Source organism: Drosophila kikkawai, chromosome 3R (assembly GCF_030179895.1).
Source record: "Drosophila kikkawai strain 14028-0561.14 chromosome 3R, DkikHiC1v2, whole genome shotgun sequence".
Classification (NCBI taxonomy): domain Eukaryota; kingdom Metazoa; phylum Arthropoda; class Insecta; order Diptera; family Drosophilidae; genus Drosophila; species Drosophila kikkawai.
In genome coordinates this window covers 27,285,987-27,308,129 of record NC_091731.1, presented here as the reverse complement: position 1 = coordinate 27,308,129, position 22,143 = coordinate 27,285,987, and the positions used below count along the sequence as shown (strand labels likewise).

The window sequence follows — 22,143 nt, the reverse complement described above, 5'->3', positions numbered from 1 at the left end:
ACAAGAGTTGTACAAGTTGTGGATGTGGCTGTTGTTGTTGAATTCGTTCTGGACATGGCGACTGGTAAGCATATTTTTTGGTTAGATTGTGAGTACGCCCGTGGGTTGTTGTAGGTTGTTCCATCGCCAGCAGAGGTGTGTGCGTGTGTGTTGTTAGTGGTTATAAGGTGCGAGTGTGTGGCGTGAGTGTGGGTGCGAGTGTTGTGGTGTGCTTTTCTCTCCACGGCATGCAACAGACAGCAACACAACGCAATAAACTTAAGAAACCTTAGGATAACCTTCGAACCCAAGTGAGAAATAATCGAAACTTAGGAAAAGAAATTTAGAATTTTCGTTTGTTTTATAATTAAACCTTTTATTCATTTCTCAAATAAATAAAATCGGAAAAAGCCTTAACCTTAGCATATTGCGAAAAATAACTTAACTAAATATAAACTTGGCCAAGAAAATCATTATCGGTTGTTACATAATATAAGTAAGTGTAATTAAGCTGTAAGTGTATAACTAACTTAAAAGTGTGGGTGGGGAATCGTCGATAATGACAAAGAAGAAAGCATGCCGTAGCCGTAGTGTGAAAAAGGTTTGCCGATAAATGCAATATTTGTATCGCCCATCAGACAGTCGTTTCTTTGCATATATAATGTACAAGTTTGCCTATATACAAGGACCGTATTTTAACCCATTTTGGGGAAAACTTAACCTATGTGGCTTAGGCCTAAGACTGAACAGCATTGCGGATCGAGGCAACAATTCCAATCGTATATAATATGTACACGGAATACCAAACATTAAAGAAAAAAAAACGGAAATTATAACGAATCAAATGCAAATTTTGGTCTGTGATCAAGTGGCAGTGTGTGAGAGTGGCATGTGTGGTGAGTCCTCTTCTCTCCGGTTGCCAAAAAGAGCTGGCCGACACCAAGAACAATAGAGAATTCCGCCTCTTCTCTACTTACCGTGCGCCTCGGTCTTGGCATTGCTGCTGCCGCCGATCGTACTCAATGGGATCTGCAGGCGGGCATTCACGGCCAGGAGGTGATCGCGGCGAGCTATTAGGCTGGTCACATGCTCCTCCAGCCGCAGGTTCTCGCTCTGCAGCTGGTGCAGGCAATTCAGCAGAGAAGCAACTGTTGATTCAAAATTTCAGAGTTAATTTCTGGACACACACATCTGCTCCCGAAATACGACTCATACTCACTGTCAAAATGCTGCGCCTGCTCCATGAGAAACTGCGAGCCCTGCTCCCACTGGCGCTCCAGCAATTGCTCCAGACTCTGCGGTATGGGCATATTGCCATTGATACCGCCACCGCTGAACATTGACTGAAGCGGATTCGGTGCTGGCGTTGTCGCGGCATTATTGGAGGCGGAATTGCGCTGTAGGAGAATATGTTAAATTATTTTTAAAACTTATTAGGTGCAATCTTTCGATTCCTCTTACCTGCTTGCCAGGAAATGGCACTCCGGCGTACTGCGAGTTCATGGAGTCGGGCGTGTAGATCGAGTGATCCTGCACTTCCATGTGCAGCTGCTCGGACAGCTTCTGAGCCACACTGCTGTTGGGATTGAGCTGGTTACCCAGCATATGGGCGGCCGTGTGCGTGATGATAGAAGAATTGCTTGTCGCACTACCGGCAGCCGCTGACGTAGCTATGGGCGTGGCTGGCGGTGTGGGTGTGCTGCTGCTGGTTGGATTGCTTGAGCCACTGGCCGCCGCACCATTCTGTAGTATGCGCACATCCTTGAGATCCTGTTGAACACTGCTGGTGGCAGCATTAGCTGCTGCTGCCGCCGCTGCCGCTGCAGCTATCGTAGAGTCCTTTGCCTTGCGTCCACGTTTTCGCACATTTCCTGGCTGGGTGGCTGCTGCTGCCGTCAAAGCCGAGGTGGGAGCCGCCGCAGTCAGGGAACTGACCGCTGCCGTTGCCGTGTGCATAACGGACCCAGTCTCCGAGCCGGGCGAGCTGGGCGGTGAGTCCTTAATGGCGCTCACCGGCAACATGGGCACATCCAGGTGGACTTGACTTTCGTAAGTGAATTTCAAACCGCCACCGCCGCCGGCCATAGAATTGAGGGACAGCTGGCTGTTGCTCAGCGAAACCAAGGCAGCTGTTGTTGCTGGCACTGCTGATGACGAGGAGCTGGTCTGGCTGAGATCGGGCGTTCTATTGGTTGGTTTCGTCGAGGAAGGAATAGGAGTGGTATTCGAATTAGTGAACTGCAAAATCTCTAGATCTTCGTGCTGTTGACTCTGTGCTGTAGACGCTGTCTGCTGCTGCACTTGCTGTTGCGAGGGCTTAAAGCTACTTGTAGAGTTGGAAGGGACTGTGGGGGCGTGGCTGAGACTAGGGGGTGGAGAGTTGGCTCTAGCAGGGTTTGTATACTGCTGTTGCTGTTGCTGCTGCTGCTGATACAGCTGCGTCTGCTGGGCACGCAACATTTTCTTGTTTAAGGGCTTGTTGGCCGGGCTGCCATTGGCAGTGCTGCTGCCCCGATAGTTGCCCGAAGCCGACATGTTTACCGGCGAGTCTGCCAAATTCACCACATTGGCCACTGCATTGGAGCCGCCACCGCTCGAAGAAGAGGTGGAAGACGTGGACGAGCAGGAAGTGGAGGTCTGTTCGCCGTTATGATTCGTATTGTTGCTGCCGTTATTGTTTCGAGTACTGCGACTTGTCGCCGTTGCTGGCGGGGAATCAATTGACGACGAGGACAGAGATTGCAGCATCACCACTGGCGAGGAAACCACTGGAGGTGCCACAGTCACAGTCGCTGGTGGTGGCGGTGTAGGCACCGTGGTCGCATTGTAGTGCGGTGAGCTGTGCCGGCTATGCTTCTCGGCAGTGGTTGGAGCGGCCACTGCTGATGGTGATGCAGTTGCAGATGCATCGCTCTTACTAACCGCAGCACCACGCTTCTTGCCTGATCGCGAGGTGGCTTTGGGATTGACGGACGTGGTTGAGGCACTGGCACTCGAGAGTGAGGACGAGGAAGTGGAAGTGGAGGACGAGGGTGAGGCGGCAGTGGAGGAGGAATGCAGCGCCTGTTGCTGCTGTTGGTGCGACTGTTGTTGCTGCTGTGACGTTTGCTGGTGATGATGGCTAGTGTGGCTATTGTGGTGGGTGGCGTGGTGGTGTTGATGGTGGTGGGCATGGTGGTGACTACCGCCACTCTCGCCGGAGCGCGATCTAAGTAAGTGTGGTGAATGGGCGTGTGAGTGTGGGAGGTGAGCATAAATAGTGTGGTGTGGTGGGAAGACATTAAGCAAACGGGAGAGAGAGAGACAAAGAGAAGAGTGTTTTTTTTTTTTAATGATAGCTCAATTTGATTTGTTTATGATTCTCAACTGGGCTTGGTAATAACTAAAGGATAAAAGGTAATGAAATTAACTAGGGAAATAAGGTGGAGAATCTGGCGACCGTGAAGAGTCAATAAACATAAATCGAGGTGTGGCAATGCTATCAACTGTTTAACTCTTTCAAGTCAAAAAGAATTCATGTTAAGCTTTAATACAAAATTAATTTGAGTTAAAGTATAGTTTTCTGTAAGACCTCAGAGAAATTTGACAAAAATAATCAAAGAAAGATTAAATATAAGCCCCAATTCCGTGATATTACCCCAATATCTTCGTAGAACAATTAAATATATCTGAATTCTGGAATAACAAAGGGTACAAATAAGGCCAACCTTTTCATGTAAAAAAAGGGTTTCTAAATAACAAAACTACTAAACACGCACAGCAACAGAACAGCAACACACATTAAACAAAGGGAGTAAAAATATATATATGTTTAAAAAATCAAAGCAGGAGCAAAGCACAGGCGTCGAACTGGAAGATATCATCTTATTGCCAAACATACCTGCTGCGACGTGCTGGTGGCGCCTCCTGTTCCTGTAGCTGCTGCACCCGCGTCGTCTGCTTCTCGTAGCTGATCTTCAGATTACCGGTCTCTGTGGTGGTGGCGGTAAGGTTACCACCGGTTGGAGTACCACTGGCAGAGATGATGCTGCCGCCGCTATTGCCACTGACTAGATTTCCGACCAACGCCGGCGAAGACTTGCCACTTTGGTGCTGGATGACCGACGAAGAGCCACTGTTCGGACCACCGCTTGTGGCGCCGGCATGAAACGCTCCGGTTCCAGCTCCAGAAGCACCCATTGATGTGTGGGTGCCCTGCTGCTGCTGCGATGGTGTCCCGCTCCCCCGCGATCCAGAATGGGATTCTGAAAAAGAGAAACGTTTAAAATTATAAAGAGATTTCTCTGAAACTTCCCTAAGAACTTACCGCTGCTGGGATTACTGCTACTGCTGCTGCTATTGGTGGGCAGATTGATTCCAGGTACATTGGCCGTGGACAGTGGCACTGAGACGTACAGACTGGGTGCGTTGCCACTGCTCCCGCTCGATGGCTGCTGGCTGCTTGCGCTCTCCTTGGTGTTGCTGCTGTTGTGCTTGTTGTTGCCACCGCCAACTCCTCCGCTTGAGGCGCCACTCGACTTGCTCGTCTCTGTCTTTGAATAGCTGCCGGTTCCGACAGCGGGGGCTGCTCCACCACCCGCTGCCATTCCGCCGGAGCTACTTCCGCTGCCCGCGGGAGCTGCAGCATTACTACTGCCGCCTGAGGTAGTGCTGGCCGACACTGGGGAGGCTGTGGCTGCGGTCGCCGCTGTTGCACTCGCCGTTACCGCAATGGACGCACTTGTTGAGCTGGCCAGCGGTGCATTTACCTCTGCAGTGGCGGATGTTTGGTGGGTCGGCGGGCTGAGCTCGGTGCGTTGCTGCGGGCGAAAGGAACAGAGGAGGAAGTGGTAAATTAGTATGAGGGTACACGGATGTGATTCACCCAAGTTACTATACTAGCCCAGCTGATAAAACCCCAAATACTCCACGCTGATAAGCACTGTAAAGCCCACAATTATCAAGTGGCTAGCTCAAGTTTATATTACGAATGATGCAATCAAAGGGGATACGACTTTATAAAGTAGTTAGAAGGCTTATATGTAAGTACCACTACTGTCAACGTTTTTGGAATGGAATTAAAATGAATATTAATATAAATAAGGGTCAGATTTTAAAATAACTATTTTGAAATAATATTGAATTATATCTTTATGGTCTTTGGTAACCTTGAGATTCAGATTCAATTTTGTGACAAGAATTAATTGTGGTTTGAGGAATTTCTATCTCTCATTATCAGTAATAGATTAAAATGTTTATAGATTAATTTTATATAAAAACTAAAAAGATAGAATAGTACAAGGATTTATTTCAAGATGCCCAGTTCCTGGGCAAACTATTGCTTTTATAGGAAATATCATTGAAAATTACCATAACAGTTTTGATACTTATGACAACTGTTAATCAATCAAAATAGTACATTTGAATCTGAACAATATCGCATAACAAGTGATCAGATGTTCCTGAATATAAAGGTTAAGATCGATTAGAAAACGAGTGCTGATGACAGACTTGAGTTGTCTAGAAACAGCTGAGCATTTATGTATTTGAAATGCTTATAACTGGAGAAGATACTCCTCTTGGGTCTAAAATGAATCGCATAGTGTTGTGTTTGCTTCTCTTCTGATTTGCTTTTTAGCTTTGCGGTCATTAGCAACATCCGGTTGGATGGTGAGACATGTAAACACATGTTTACAACACCATCAAAAGGCAAAAGAATAATAAACACAAAAAAAAAAAAAAAGGAAATACACAAACCAATAACAGAGAGCAGCGCTCGGTTAACCATTTTTCGCTGTGTTGTTGGTGGTTGGAAAAAACCATGAGAGAGAGAGTGCAAGGGAGGAGGGATTTTCGATGCATGTGTTCCATTTAGATAAAAAAAAAAAGGCTGCACATTAATGCAACTCAAAAAGCTCTTATCGCCGATGTTGCTGCACATCAACACAGGAAAAAAATAAAAGCGAACGGAAAACGCACATGAGTCAGAGCTTAACAAGAATGCAGCTGCAACAAATGTTGCTGCAATGCTGGGCGAGTTTTTCACGTTGTTTTTTTCCTTTTTTTTTGTACTTTGTGGTTTCGTCTTGGCATATGTATGCTGCCATATGCAGCCCATTTTATACATATACACATATTTATAAACATACAAATTTATATACACATACAAAATTGTGTGGGGCAACAAAAGTTACATGCACCGAATGCACAAAAAAAAAAAAAAAACAATAAAGAGAGCAAGCCCACAGATTGGGAGAGAGCCGCAGCACCACAACAACAACAAGAGCTTTTCTGAACTCAACCACCCGCTCTCTCACTCTCTCTCCGTCTTGTTGCCTCTCTCTTTGCGTTTCCCCTCCTGAATCCGAGTTTTTGTTGTTTAATTTCGGGGTTGGGGGTGCAACAAACCACTCACACACACAAAAACACACATTGTAGTTCGGTCACGTAGACCGAAAAAAGACTAAAAGAAAAACCTATCAATGGCGTTGCCACCTGACAGTGATTTTTCCAATAGGAAATCCCGTTTGATTGGGATATTGAAGCCTGTTGCTCCGTAGCATTAAACATTTCAGGTAAAGGTGTCGTATTTCCAAAACCGGGAGATACCTTCATGCCTCATTAGATTGATATATGCTTGATTGATTGCATACTTTTTGATTTATAAGCAAGATACATTCAAGTATAACATCTGATGGATACAAAGCTTAATACCTGCTAGTATCTCACGGATACACAGTTACCAGATACGTAAAGATTTTAAACCATTACTTTAGGTAGACAGATTGATTTTTCCAGACACTTTCTACCGACTCAAAAATGTCTAAGTAAATATTGATAGAAAACCGGATGATAGATTAATTGAAATACAATCGTAAAAACCTCAAAGTTAAGGTTGTATAAAGTTGTAAAAACATGTTAGAGGTACACCCTATAAATGATTTAACACACAGGGATTTCGCGTATTTTGAAATTGGAGAATTGGTTAATCCCTTTTCATGGTCAAGTTCTGTGTGTTTTGTAGAAGCTTCTCGCTTGGGTTTCTAACCCTCTTTCCATTATAACGTTTTTTCCGGCAGGCCAGCTGCCGAATTGTGATTATCCTGTTGCTGCAGCTAATGGCCTGAAGCATGAGCTGGAATCAGGATAGCAAATAAACCAACCCCTAAGCTAAATATATGTATATAACTTTTTTTTTTTGACAACATGAGCGTGCTTTGCATTCGGGAATAGCTTCCGCGGCACATTTCAATTTTATTTCCATTGTGCGACAAATTCAATTCAATAAAAGGAGAGCCAAGCCGAGACAGCCGGAAGTAAAATACCAACTATAAATATTATATTAGCGTGTCTGCTCTGCTATGTATGTATGTATATCTTTGTGTTCACTCCTACCCTTCGGGCGCAAACAATGCTGTGGGTTAATGGTCACATAGAAAGGGTTGTCCTTGTCCCCTTTGCGGAAGACTTTTGGAAAAATAAATATAAAATCATCCGAGCAAACAATAAGCAGTCGTTGCCAAATAAACGATCGAATTATTCAAATTGAATTGAACGTTATTTTTTGGCAAACAGGAGGAGGAAGGAAGTGTTGCTGGTTTGTTGCCGGCTGTCGCTGGTAGACAGTGAAATCAAAGGACAGGAATTTTTCAGATTCCTGAAATAAACAAAGCATCTGAAGATATCCTTTATTGAATTAAGGCTTAGACCGAAGCAAATGGAGGGGAATGCCTGGCAAAGGGGAAACTACTTACAAATATCTACTTATCTAAGGGATAATTGAAGGATCAAAGAGAATAAAGGATGGGATTTTGGCAAGTGCTTCTTGCTTGATTAGATAGAATGTCCAGTCGCTTAAGGAAATAATTCGGTAACAATATAATGCGTGAATAATATATAAATTGAGGACTATAAGTTAGGAACGAATAAAGTTGGGATAATAAAATGAATTTGGGAGGTGGGATAGCTTGAACACATTCATAGTTCTATGGAAAGATGATATATTTTTTATCTTATATCTCATTTATATCTCATTTACCTCATATTTATATGTAGAAATGTGACCTACTGTTTTAAAAAAGGCAAGTTTCAAGTTCATACATGGGAAATTTAAAGAAATATTGAAAAGGGATTTTTAAGGGAACAAAGGATTTAGAAATTATCTTTTAAATCTTCCCAGAATCCATCTGATACTATTTTTTAGTTAAGGATCCACATATGTATATAACGTCTTTCATTCTTCATGACTTAATCCGCAATGGAGGAAATACGATGGAATACAATGAATGCCAATTAAAATAACAATTAGAGCAAGAGTTGCCAACGAGCAAGCAAAATGAAGAAGGTAAGGTAAGATGAGAGCAAAGGGAAAAGGTGAATAAACACAATGATCCCAAGACAGGACATCGGCTCAAGCTGGCTTACCTGAGAACTCAGCCAGCAGCTGTAACGAGATCGAGCCGAGGATCAATCGGGCGCAAGGAAGCAACAGCTAGCTCAAGTACAAAAAAGTAAGGGTAGCTTTGAGGAAAGAGCTAAGAATACGATAACAAGGGAGCAAGGAAGATGTGCTGCGCTCGGCAGCTGTCGTAAACTAGAAGCAAATGTGCCATGTTGATTGTATTGCACAAGGCCAGAAGGAAGCAGCGACCTGGCCCCGGCGCAGGACACAATGCGATATCCCAAGGATATGCCCAGGCAGCCGGCGAAACCGGCCTGCCCTTGGGATGTGTGTTTTTTTGCTGCCTCTCGCAGGCCCTGTGAAAATAAAAAAGGAAAGGATAAGGCGAACAGCTGTCTGCACGGAATCCCCTCCACTGACTGGCTATCTGAGCTGATCACGTAGTCCACGAACGGAGCGGGAGCTAGGACCGCCCTTAATGGCACTTACACTAATCAATAATCGAGTACCATGTGTCACAACTCTGATATATGCGTTTTAAGCCAATTGGAGTGAAATGAAGGAAGAAGGGAAAGCCGGAGGACAGGAGATGCGGGCGAAGGGCGGAGCCCGGCATAATTGAAGGTGTCTTCTCCCCCTCAGCATTTCTTTCGTTTTGTTTTCCAGCCAGCATTCATGGCAGGTGGCTCGCTCTCACCGCGCTGCAGGTGCATGTGTTGCACGATGTGCGTTGCACTCGGTAACACGCCGTAATGCGGTTAAATTATTGATGGAGTGTCAGGACGAAGATATGGGGGTTGCATTGGAAATAAAGGACCCATTATCAAAAGTATTCACAATGGATCGAATTGGAGGGAATTTAAAGAGCAATGCCAATGGCCAATATCTCCTTCACATTACGGGAGACAATGGAACGATCAATCATATAACACAAGTAGAGCCATAGCGAAAGGATAATTTTTCTTTCTTAGGACAACAAACGAATTGAAGATCAAATATAACGATGATGTGTTCTGTATTCCTTAAAGTCCAAAGAACTATTTCATATTGATTTACTTTCTTCTGTAATTTATATCTTATTTTTAAGAAACTATTCCTTTAAAAATGCTTCACTCTTAGATATCATCTAATAAACTAAGAATGTTTCTTTCAGAGCTCCACGGTTTCCTACAAATCTTGCTGGTTGACATGAAAGAAAGCCTTCCAGGGAGTTCCGAAAATAGATTCTAGGGATTGGCGGGGACAGATGTTTAGATGCACGGATGCCTGTGGAGCCGTGTTTTCCGATTCAAGGGGCGAGTGCCTGGGCCAGAGAATGTGTCTTGTCGATAAGATGTCTTACCCCGGAAAGCAGGAAGCGTATTTTTAAATTGTGCGGATACGTGGTGGCTGCTCCTCCTACTCCTCCCCCGCCGGCCGACGCTCCACCTCCCAAGTATGAGGGCGACGCGGACGCGGAACCGCCGACGTACTCGATGGTTGCCGAGGGGGTGGTGCTGGCAGAGGAGGGCGACGACGAGGCGGAGGTAGAGTGCTGGCTGTTGTTCGGATGGTGGTGGTGATGCTGCTGCTGGAGATGGTGGTGACCCGCCTCGCGATCCCGTTCCCGATCCCTCTCTCTGTCCCGGTGCCGGCGGTGCTCACGGTGCTCCCGATCCCTGTGCTTGTGGTGGCGGTGCTCCTTGCCCTCCTTTCCCTCTCGCTCCCGCTTCTCACGCTTCTTCTTCTTGTTCTTTCGATGCTCCTTGTATTCGGCCATGTCGATGTGGTTGTTGTTGCTCTCGGCGGACTCCGCCTCGGCGGTGGCCGCCATGCTCACCATGGTGGCGGTGAAGTCCACCAGAGCGGCACTGCCCACGGTAGTGGCGGCCACAGCCACGGCGGGCGCCACGTCCATCGGCTGCGACTGGGACGTGTCCATGGTGTCCATCATCATCATTGTGGCCGCTACTGCTCCTCCTCCTACCGCGCTGCTTCCTCTCCCTCTTCTTCGCTGCTTAACTATTTGTGCGAGCGAGAGAGCCAGGTTGCCTTTGGTTTTTGGGGCCCGCTCTCTGCTTTGCTTTGTGCTCTGTAATTAACTGGACTGGCTCTCTCTCCAGTTCTTCAGTCTTCTGGCTCTTGGCTTTGATTCTTCTTCAGTAGCTTTCAGCTTTTGTTGTTGTATCGTGTTTTCATTATTATTATTTCTGTCTTTTGTATTCACTCACTCGCAAACACACACACAATCACAATCACAAAATCACAGCGCATACGTGAAAACCACCTCCGCCCCCGTTGCTCTCTCTGGCTATCCACACCGTGTCAGTTGTTGTTGTTGTTGGGGTGAATAACTTGCGTGGCGGCGACTCTCTCTTCCTCTATCTCTGACTTCTGCTTCTCACGTTCTCTCTCGCGTCGACGTTTAAACTTTTTCACCAAAACTCAATTTCTTTTAAATGAAAACTTGGCGATTTTGCCCTTTAGACATGCTTGGGGCCACGTGAATATTTTCCACATATTTCCGGCACATAAAACGGATTCGATACTCGGCGTTTTAACACAGAAACACAACATTAAACCGAAAATCAAGTAATTATCCACTGTAATTCCAGAGTGCTGCTTCTGAGGCACGGAGGCTGCAGCGCCCGGCAGTCATCCGTACTGCTGCTTGGAAAAAATTTTTGAAAACTCGTTCTCAGCTGCTCACTGCTTATATACGGGCTGCCGTCCGTCAGAGGGAGGCTTTCCTCGGCAGCGAAAGAGAGCCTCTCTCTCGGAGAGCTGCGTTGCATTGTTGTTGGTTGGCAGCCGGTTTTCCGTGGGGGGATTATTGAGACGTCTGTATGTATTGTAGTCAGGAGCGTAGGTAGGAATTAATACAAGGGAGTTTATGGTATTCGGTAGTGGTTTTCATTTCAATCGGGCTTTAATACAATTTCGATGTCATTTACCATTGATATGCACTTGTGGGTATTGCGTTATATCATTGCAAGAAATGAATGCCCTTTGACATCCTATACTCATAGTAAAAAGAATTTGGTTTTTAATAAAGTTATTCTTGGTCAATGAATCAAATTTAAAGGGGATTAATCCCTCCGATGTACGCCCCTGATTGTTGTTATGCCTGCGTTAGGCTATGTGCGTCCTATGTCTGCACGTAGGCCAAACACACACTCATACAGGCACCGGTGTGCAGACGGTAAAAAAAACAGAAGAACACACGGCGACAGCATAAAAATAAACATACAGACGTACAAACGTGTACACATATCAAAAGGTGGAGTAGCAAACGGAGGCACAAGAGTTAACTGGAAAACGGTTACCCAGCGAGCATTTGGGAATGTCTGAAATATACCTGGCAACAATTAGCAAGGTGCAAATATATGCAAATTACACAAATCTAACTGTTAGATACGTTGACTGTGCAGCAGCAGAGCTTACAAAAGTGAATCTACGCACCGCACTCTCCCACTTTTCAACTCTCTCTCTCTCTCGCAACAAATACAGATTCAGATACAAATGCAAGCAAACAACAACAACGAATGCAGTTCATGTCGTAATGCTGTTGATGTAATAAAGAAAAGATAGAGCAACAACAGCAGCAACCAACCTGCTATCATTGTAATGACCAGGAAGAGCGGCCATGACTAAAGGAAAGCTTAGCAAAACAGAAATGTGACAAAGAACAATCAATTTAAAGAAACTAAAAAGAAAAAGAAGCCAAGATGTAACAGGAATCCGGTGGACTCAAGAAGTACCTGTTACTCGATGACAATAATAGCCCTTTTTATGAGGCAGCTTAAATCACATCAAACCGTAAATCACCAACTAATTAAAGGGTTTCGTTTTTATAAGACTTGTCAAATTAGCTGGACAACTTTTATTAGGTTCACAGAACTAAACAGAATCTTGTAATATTTTAAATCCATAGATATGTAAATTTTTTTGTGAATCTAATTTAACTATTTTTAAAATAAATATTTTTTAATTTGTACTTATAGCTAAAATCTTGACTCCAACTGTAAATAAACTGTTCCCACGTTGCATATAAACACTTTTCGTACTCTGAGAGAAGGAGCTACTAGATGAGGCCAAAGTACTGAGCGCGAGAGCGGCGCAACATAAAAACAAGAAAGAAAGATAGCTTCGGCATGCCGAAGTTTGTATACCCTTGCAGTTTTCAATTGGATTAAAAATCAATTCGATATGGTCAAATTAAAATACAAACAACAAATACAAAATTTTTAAAAACATTTTAAATATTTAATATAATATACATTATAAATATATGTATATGCAGAGCAAAAAAAAAAAAAAAACAACAAGATAGAAGATAGCTTTACAACTGAGGGACTAGTTTGTGTAAAAACATACAGACGATCAACTCGGCTTTGATGCTGATCAAGAATATGTTATATATACTTTATATGTTGGAAATGACTCCTTCGCTGCTTTGCAAACTTCTGATTAAAATTATAATACCCTGCAAGGGTATAACAATAGTTACAAACAAACGTTCATATTTACTAGAGCAAGCGGGTGTGTGTGTGTGTTTGGTTTATGCAATTCCTGTCATCGGCAGAGAGAGCGAGAGTAAGACAGAGAGAAGTGGGGGTGGGTGGCGAGATTGCGGCATGCAGGTTAATTCTACTCTCATCGCTGCTGTTGCTATTGTTGTTGTAGTTGCCAGACAGACGATTGAAGAAGACAAAACAGGAAAATGAAAAATAATTGAATTGTAAGGCAATGTTTACAGGAGAAAGAGGAGGAAGAGCAAAATAAAGATCGAGAGAGAGGAGGAATTACCACCGCAGACGTTTGCAATTGGCAATAAATAAAAGAAGTTGAAGAAGAAACAGATTGTGCAGCTGGTGAAGGAAAGAGCGAGCATAATTTGCGATGCAAATAAACGGGGAATGCGCAAAGCTCCAAAAAATCATGGTAGAGGAAAAACAAAAATGAACGTTAAGTGGCATTTACCTGGCGACGGCGGCAACGGATTCAGAGGGACGGGTGTAGGGACAGGTGAACGTGCCTGTTTTACAAAACAAACAAATCCAGCAAGAGCCCAGTCCAAGGGGGACGTTGGGGCAGTGGCCACAAATGTTGCCGTTGCAACATCGCAACCATAATCAAATCAGAAAAAGGTGCCGCCGTCGCCAAAGGAATAAATTATTATTATTTTGTACAGTTAGAATGTCCATTATTACCAGAGTCAAGTTCTATACATATCGTTTTTATTAAAACAATTATTATGAAGCCTTAAAGAGCTGGTATTGTATTTAACCAAATGTCTTCTGAATTTTGTACCTGTATTTTAAAATTTAAAATTTTGATTCTTAAAAGTTGTGCTGTATCTTAGCTGGTTACCATATTCTTTGTCATCGCGGGCAGCAATTTGGCATTTTTAATTAGCAGACCCTCGTAGAACGTAAAGCATCTCTAAACATGCATTAATTAATGCAATCCCAGGGCTCAGACAGGTGATGATGCTTCAAGTCTCGCCAATGACGGGTCATTCAACCCATTACAGAAATTAAAAAAACAACAAAACTGAAAAGGGTTTTTTCCAGCACTCAAGACATCAAATGAATTGGGCAAATATTGAGCCAGGCAACGTTTTTAACTTTGCACACGCTACTAAGCAAACCCATTTCGTACGCACCACTGTTGACATCAGGGTAAGTTTGAGCGTTTCAAAAATCAAATTATGAAAGGAAAAAATGTCAACAGTCAAATATTTGCACAAGTGTCAGTTTGAAAGAACAGTCAGGGCTGCCAGACCGTGGGAGTATTCAATTCAGGGTGAGTTCGCGTTGACAATTATTATAGCTAAAGTAATCGATAAAAAGGATATTATATCAGAAATTAAGAATGTACTTAAAACATTTTCAACGACTGATGGCTGTCAATTTTGGCAGTTGTAGCTCAACAGATAATCAAAATTATAGCTTTATCTCTGCGTTTACCCCAAATTTTTATTGAAAAGATATAAATTGCTGTCTCGATTGTATCCACATTAAAAAAGCTGTCAAAATTATTAATTGTCTATACACAATACACGCGTTATATGCCTTAACAGCTCCGTAACTGTACTCAAAGATCAATGTTGCAACTTGGCCAAGAGTCACGGCCATAAAACGCAATAACGGGACACGTGTCGTTACCCATGAATATGCCAAATTCAGGCAACACGCGACCCGACCCAAGGATTCAATAAAAACTCAACGACAACCCACCCGAGTCCAAACAAGGTGTTGTTGCCTCGGGTGACCGGCTTTCGACTTTCCCGCTAAAAGGAACTCGCTAAATTAATTGCCCCAGGAAAACGCGTATTTGTCGGAATGATTTTTATGGCTATTTAAAAGGAAGGAGGCAAGAGATCGTAAAATAAACCCTCACACGGTACCGGTACCACCATAAAGCACAGCCCTTCGTTAATGCTCACAAGGAGTGCCTTGTTGCACGTGTAATTCCCAGTTTTTTCTCGACTTTCTGACAACCGCCCATAATCAAGGCACAGTACACGGTAGACGAGGGGATAGACATCAAATTATAAATAATCACCATCTGTGGGTGAATCTGACGAGGGTGTTCATAAATCGGCAATAAAATAGTTTGACCAGCGCAAAGTCCAGCCTTTTGAGATTAAACTCAATATTTGTGGGATGAGACAGAATATAATAAAATAATAATAAAAAACCTAATTTTAACTTTGTATAAAGCAATTGTATTCGAGTATTCCTTTTTCATTTTTTGACAACCGCTCATAATCGACACAGACGAGAATTTATGAATAATCACCACCCATCATCAGCGGGAAAACTTTCCACCATTTTTGGCAATGCAGTGTGTCCGCACCACCATCAGCATGAGGTCCTTTCGTTTGATTCCGGACCCCTTGTTCCAATCGGTTTCCAACCAAACCCCCGTGGCTTGACTCAAAAATTTGTGGCTAAACTGAAACACAGCAGTGGCCCTTGCATCCCCAGCCACTAACAAACATGCATCCGTTTTGATGCGGTTTGTGTCTGTTCTAACCCCCGCGAATTCTGGTGACACTTTTATAATGTGAAATCAATAACTCGGCCTGGCAAATGCACGCCAGTCACGTCACGTAGTGCAATGGATATCACTTAATTTTTATGTCATTTTGTGTTATTTCCTGATTTAATCAATCAACCTCCTTTTCTGTAGTGTTTCAACGAACTCGAAACAACAGAACCCTGAAGAACCTTGCATTCGTCTTCCGCGATCTTAAAATCAACACGATCGACCGCATATGCTCTATATCTTCCAGTCATAATCGTTTTCTAGATGCGGTATACAAATAGTAGCAATATTTCAGCAAGGCATAAATCTATTCGCACCATTGAACCATTGGCAGGATTTAAACATTAATTACCTACTAGAAGAGCCATATACAATAAAATATATATTTATTTCAAGTATATTTAGATATCAACAATATTGGGCATTGTTGTTGTTCGTTCATCATTCGTGTGTCATATGCGAAACAATTTCAAAAACGAATCTGTCGAAAATAGATGCTGACTATGAAGGTCTAAAAATACTATTGCGAAAACCAAAACTAACATACAACACACCTGGCTGAAGGCGTTTTATTTAATATTTATCGGCGGTAAAAAAAAAAAATATTGAAACAAACAAAAAAAAAGATTTATTTATTTAGTTTTGGCGAAACCCCATGGCAACGTATGTATTTTCGTGGTCAACGTCACGGAGAACGTAGAGAGGCATCTCTAGATACGTTGTTTTGGATGATGCCGAGGAATTTATAGAAATGTGAATAATGTTGACACAAGTGGGTGCAGGGAGGCGTCAGATGTCTTAGTTCCTAAGTGCCCGACATTATTTCTTGACCGAGAATGCATTAGGAACTAGGTGCTAGGTGATCTTCCTCGCCAGTAAGTACTGCATCCCATTTTCCCCCAAAATAATTATCTTGAGTGATTCACTAATTACACAACTTTATCGGCCAGGCATGAGCACGTGTTATAAACATTATAGGAACTATACATAAAGGATATAGTATAAACAAGTTGTTTCTCAGTGTGTTTTCTCTTAAATGCCTCTCTTGAGTGAAAGAGTGTTCTTTGAGTGCGGCGTGAAAAGCTTTTGGGTCAGCTGTGTCATATTTATATTTAGAAAATCATTTGGATAGACGGTTATGGAACATTTTGAATCGTTTTTCTCGCGCACGCACACACACACAGCCAAGGAGATCTCGTCGAGAACTTTCGGTGCCTGCATATATGTTGAGCAATTATATTTTCACAATGTTTGTCGGTCGAAACGGTCTATATATAGCGCAGATGAAGTGGCTCAATCCTAACCGTATCCTCCCCCGTAACCGGACCGACTCGAGTCCACCCACCAGGTAGCCATTCTCACCTGGTACGCAATGCAGGCATCCATCTAGATGCTACGGTATGCGCACCCAATTAAATCAATTAAAACTACGAAAAAACACTTTCGAAATCGTTTTGTTTTCATGGAACCCACTGGGGCATATATTATATTATTGGATGTTATGCGTGTATGTATGCTGATATATATATCATAGTTTATATATCCAAATCAGAATGCAAGCAAGATTAGAGAGTGATGATAAATACGTTATAAATAATCAAGAGTTTCGTAGGTATATATCGTAAGAACTAAGTCAGCTAAGAGTATACAACATCATATCATATCATTCATCATCGTTCATAGTTCATCGCGTATAGTGTATATAAAATTTGTCAACATTTCCGCACACAGTATGCTTCTTGGGGATTTTTGTCGGTTTGGAGCATTAAGACATACTTGGCTCTGGTCATCGAAATTAAATAGTGATAAAAAAAAGTAATAAACGACTTTGGCTCGCAGTAGTTTGCTTCGTTTCCATCGTTATTTCCCAGACGCCGCCTCTTGCGGTGACTGTACCTGCCAGAAAGTTAGAGTCTTTCTCGTTGCAGTGACTGTACTACCTGCAGATAGTTAGCCTTTCTCGTTGTGTTTAACGTCGTTTATGTAGTTAGGGTCGTTAGTCTTTGTTGTTCGATGGTTAGTGTCGCTTTCGCTTTGAGTCGTAAGTTCTTTTGGTTTAACTTTTTCAGTTTAAAGTTTTAATTTTTTTTTATTATTCTTTCTTGTTTTTTTTCTTGTTTCATATTAAGCTTATATTCTCACATAACCTAAAGAAAAATGGTTTTCGTTGATCAAAAATCGTTGGAAGCAAACGAAGACTAAGTTAGCTAATTTCTGGGATAGTTAGTGTTAAGACAGATAGGTCATTAGACAGAAGTATCGGAACGGTTCACAGACATGGATGTGGGGTTCGAATAGGTGTAAATATAAGTAAACTCGTTTAGAACGTTGTCAAAGCGCCCGCGCCCAGACCGTAGCCCACACCCTTGGGCCCGAAGTTGCGGCCATAGCAGGCCCGGCAGTAGATGTCGCCATCGGGGCCGTCGTTCAGATTCGTTGAGTCCAGCGATTTCCGGCAGTCCGAGCAGTAGAAGCATCTCTTGTGCCAAATCCGGGTCTTGCTGATCATCTGCTCGGCGGCAAAGACGGCGAATCCGCAGCGGGGACATCCGCCAGATGTTTTAGGTCCGGCCAGCGGACGGCCATCGGGGAACTGGATGGTGCTCTCGCCACTGGTGGACACCAGAGTGGGGGCATGGCCGTAGCCAAAGCCCTTGGGTCCGAACAGCTTGCCGTAGCAGGCGCGGCAATGGATGTCTCCATCAGGTCCGTCGCAGGCCAGCACAGAGTCCAGCGGGCGGTGGCAATCGGCGCAGTTGTAGCACTTCTTGTGCCACACCTTGCCCTTGGACAGCTGTTGCTCGGCGGCGAATACGGCTCCACCGCACCTGGGGCAGCCCTCACCCTCGCGTGCCTTGATCGAGGTGGTGTCCGGGTTGTAGAAGGGCCTGTTGGCGCTGATCTGGTCCTCGGTCAGGCCGTCAGTCTGCAGAAAGCCGGAGCCGCATGCAAAGCCATATCCGTGGGGACCCCACTTCTTGCCGTAGCAGGTGCGGCAGTAAACGTCGCGATCGGGGCCATCGCTGGCATTGATCGAGTCCAGCGTCTTGTGGCAATCCTTGCAGTTGAAGCACTTCTTGTGCCACTCGCGGCCCTTGGACAGCTTCTTCTCGGCGTCGTAGACAACGCCACCGCAGCGAGGGCAGCCCTCACCGGGACGAGCCTGGATCTTATCCACATCGATGGCCGCACGGATCTGGGGTGCTCCGTCATCGTGGGCATAGCAGTCGGACTGCAGAGCACCACCACCCTGGCCATAACCATAGCCCTTCGGGCCGAACTTCTTGGCGTAGCAGCCCTTGCAGTAGATGTTCTTGTCGGGGGCCTCGCAGCACAGAATCGAGTCCAGACCCTTCTTGCAGGTGCCGCACTTGAAGCACTCCTTGTGCCAGCTGCGTCCGCGGGCCAACATCTGTTCGGCGGCATACACATAGCCACCGCACCTGGGGCAGCCCTCACCTTCCGGGGCACGGGCAATGGCACGGGGCTCCAAGCGGGCGCCATTCCTCACCGAAGGCACATCACCGTTTTCGCGCAGGAACTGTGATCCATTGTCCATGGAGAGAGTGCCGGCACCGGTGCCGAAGCCATAGCCCTTGGGTCCGAATTTTCTGCCGTGGCAAGTCTTGCAGTACAGTTCGCGCTCGTGCTCTGTGCAGTTGGTGGAGTCCAGCGATTTGTTGCACATACCGCACTTGAAGCAGTTCTTGTGGAATACATAGCCGCCAGCCAGACGCTCCTCAGCGGCATAGACGCTCTTGCCGCAGCGCGGACACTTGGGAGCCTCGATCGGTTGGAAGGAAGGCATTTTATATATTTTATGTGTGTTTTTGGTTTCGCTATTGAAATGATCTATGCTTAAGTACAATTACTATTATACTTATTATGTTTATTATCTGAAAGTGCAGAAAGAGAACACACATAGAGTCGATGGGATCGAGCGAGGGGATTGGTGATTGAAGGCGAGAAGCGATGAAGGAGCGATGGATGAATGAGGTAAGCACCTGCCACATCAAATTGTGACGATCGCGTAATTTCTGTTATTGTTAACTAATTTGAACGGTGGTTCTGCCTACTAAGTACTTGAATAAAATGATCATGTAATTCAACTCAAGTAATGTAGACTATGAAATCGGATTATTTTTAACGGAATCTTTTGTTTTCTAAGCCATATACCAAATAGCTGTAGTTATGGTTCAAGCTTTGGTTTTTAAAGATTCCATATTTGTTTGGAATGAATATAGTCCCATGGTGGATCTCTAAAAGAACTCTGTAATATATACTTTTTTATAATTATGAATTGTTAGAGCAAGGCGGCATCTCTTATTATTGTATAATCCATCAGGATTCTCGAAAGTCGTAGACATTGCATTCTGTTTTGCTCAATTTGAACTAATTTTAGTACATGTACTAAATCCTTTAGTCACACAACTTTTCTGCATTATGCAGAGATAATCTATCAAAAATCTTATCTGTCAGTCCAAACGTCATCGCCTGTGCGCTAGAAAATTACCCAACCGGGCGTATACGTAACACACATACACAAGATTCTTGTGTTAATGATCAGCGAGAAAAAAAAAAGAGTTTTCTCACAACAACAAAAAATTCAGAAGGAATTCTTTTGAATCACACAGAAAAACAGAGGAAAACATGAGCAATAAATGTGTATCTATTCAGAATTCTATATTCTGTATAAAAATAACACAGACAGGTAGAAACACACAAAAAATGACCGCCACTATGACAGATATATCTATACATATAGATCTGGGGTGGACTCAAAACTGAGTCAGCGCTAGAGGATCATCTCTGGCTGGGTTAACTATCTTTGTGGCTGCTATTTGGCGCTGGTGTTTGGTGTTAGTCAGATGAGCACGGAATATCGGTTAATATTATCCAATCTGGACAATATAGCTAAAGCTACACCTACAACGGAACCTACAACGCACTGAAACCACACACGGAAACGCCGACTACTGAACTGGAAGATTGCTCAAAGCAAACTAATCTATATAATTGTGAGTGCACACGGCACGGCACGCCGCTGCCACCGAGTTTTTCTCGAGAGAAACTTTCCTCGGGAAACTTTAGATGTGCGGCAACACGGAGCAGAGCAGTTCGCCTTCATCGTTTCATTTCAGTTTTCATCTAATATCGCTAGAGAGTGGGATGGAAATATTATGATGGTATTGGTCGTGTCGAGCCTGTGGTTTTTAAATTTTATTTTGCTCGCTTCTCGATTTGAGAAAAGTTTTTCATTTCAGATTTTCCGCCATCTTCTTCTTAGATTTTTTATGCTCGCAAAACTTTTTGGGGGAAAATGTTTTTCCCTGGGGAGCACAGCATCGCACAAGACAAGATCGTAAAGTTTGTGGTGCATAATCGACACGGATACGGGCATTTGGGAATTTGTTTATATATTCCCGAAAACATTTAATATGCATTTAATACTTTATTTATAATTGTTTAAGTGTTGAAAACTACCAAAAAGCTCTGTAGTTTTTTGAAAAATTGTTTGAAATTGGAAAGCTAAAGTAAAACTTGAAGTTAAATTCTAAAATTGAACATTTAATTCAAAATTTTATGATTTTCAAGAAGGCATGAATAATAAGTTGTTATTTCTTGTACTAATTTTTAAGGTTTTAATTCGAATTTAAATTAAGTTCTTGAATTGAAATTTATCAAATATTTTTCAACCACTGTATCACGTTAAAAAACAACTCCTCACAGGCGGCAATTTCCATTTTTTCATTGACTCAAACAGCTGCTGAAAAAGAGCTTCCACTAAAAAATTGAAATCTATAAATACGACTGCGTGTGGGAAAAGTTGCTTCCTCCGTGGAGCCATACATTCCTCCTCCTTCTCTTATTTTGTGGGTCAAATTATGGGCCAAATTACACATGAAAATTCTAAAATTAAACGGACGTTTGACAAAACTTCAAATGTGCAGTTTCCGTTTTAGTTTGGGGCCGGCTTTAACCGATAACCGATATTCGTTCTCACAACACCAAATTATGAAAATATTTGCATTATTCTTGATGGCTGATGATGGAGTCCTTTTGTTTTTTTGTTAGGGATATTTACTTTTCGTTCGTAATAATATTTTCGGAAGAGAAAAATTTCTTAATTTTAGTTATAGCTTCGATTGACAACGATTTTCGACTGATCCTCGCGCTACAAAAATTTTGTCAAACGCCTTCGAGTGATTGTCTGCACACGGCACGACGGTAAGCGACGATGTCGCTAGAGACCCGAAACGATAGGGATGACGATGACTATATCAACAATAAATATAAATATGTATGTACATTAGCGGCCCGAACAACAAGCCCAACACAAATCACACAAATATCTGCTGGCTGCTCTCGACGACGCCCATATGAAATGTGTTTTAATAAATTTTCATATACCAGAGTATTTTCCCAGCTAAATATTCCAGGTGGAGAAAAATCGCATGACAGGGCAGAAAAAAAAAATGGATCAACAACATGGTTCAACTGTCTTGTTCAAAGTCACTGTCCGTCTGTCTTCTGGTACACACAATCCTCGGCAGGCACTTCAACAACATCAATAAATTAACATGCGCATTTGCATTTAATTAAAATTCGATAATAATTTTACCATGCGTTTTTGGGGTTCAAAAGAAAATTAATGGGGCATTGGGTACAGACATCATTGGGCGTCAATCACATCAGCAAAATAGCAAATGGACAAGGTGAGGATGGCCTTAATCGAACGAAAGATACCA

The 22,143-nt window shown here is 43.3% G+C and overlaps 2 protein-coding genes across 12 annotated transcripts in view; both read right to left on the bottom strand.

Annotated features, from left to right (window-relative positions):
- The window catches only part of Alh (coiled coil domain containing protein Alhambra), a 29,867-nt gene that overhangs the window by 1,861 nt on the left and 5,863 nt on the right, over window positions 1-22,143 (bottom strand). For 4 of the 9 annotated variants that reach the window (XM_070287572.1, XM_070287573.1, XM_070287575.1 and 1 more), the window contains exons 5-9: window positions 4,286-4,778; window positions 3,860-4,223; window positions 1,441-2,164; window positions 1,199-1,376; window positions 957-1,127 (exon numbers count right to left, since the gene is read on the bottom strand). In XM_070287572.1, coding sequence (XP_070143673.1) covers window positions 957-1,127; window positions 1,199-1,376; window positions 1,441-2,164; window positions 3,860-4,223; window positions 4,286-4,778 — 1,930 coding nt within the window. Of the gene's footprint in view, window positions 1-26; window positions 1,128-1,198; window positions 1,377-1,440; window positions 3,188-3,859; window positions 4,224-4,285; window positions 4,779-9,701; window positions 11,018-22,143 lie in introns of those variants that run through there. The other 5 variants (XM_017175964.2, XM_017175963.3, XM_017175960.3 and 2 more) reach the window with 5 other exon arrangements.
- Window positions 16,844-21,581, bottom strand: Mlp84B (Muscle LIM protein at 84B). 3 transcript variants are annotated; one of them, XM_017175967.3, is made up of 2 exons: window positions 21,480-21,581; window positions 16,844-19,290 (listed from the first exon to the last, which is right to left on the bottom strand). In XM_017175967.3, exon 2 carries the CDS (start codon window positions 19,200-19,202, stop codon window positions 17,715-17,717), a length of 1,488 nt encoding a protein of 495 aa, XP_017031456.1. In that variant the 5' UTR covers window positions 19,203-19,290; window positions 21,480-21,581; the 3' UTR covers window positions 16,844-17,714. The 3 variants fall into 3 exon arrangements, with proteins under 3 accessions (XP_017031456.1, XP_017031455.1, XP_017031457.1); XM_017175966.3 differs by lacking the exon at window positions 21,480-21,581 and adding an exon at window positions 20,337-20,453; XM_017175968.3 differs by lacking the exon at window positions 21,480-21,581 and adding an exon at window positions 20,325-20,341.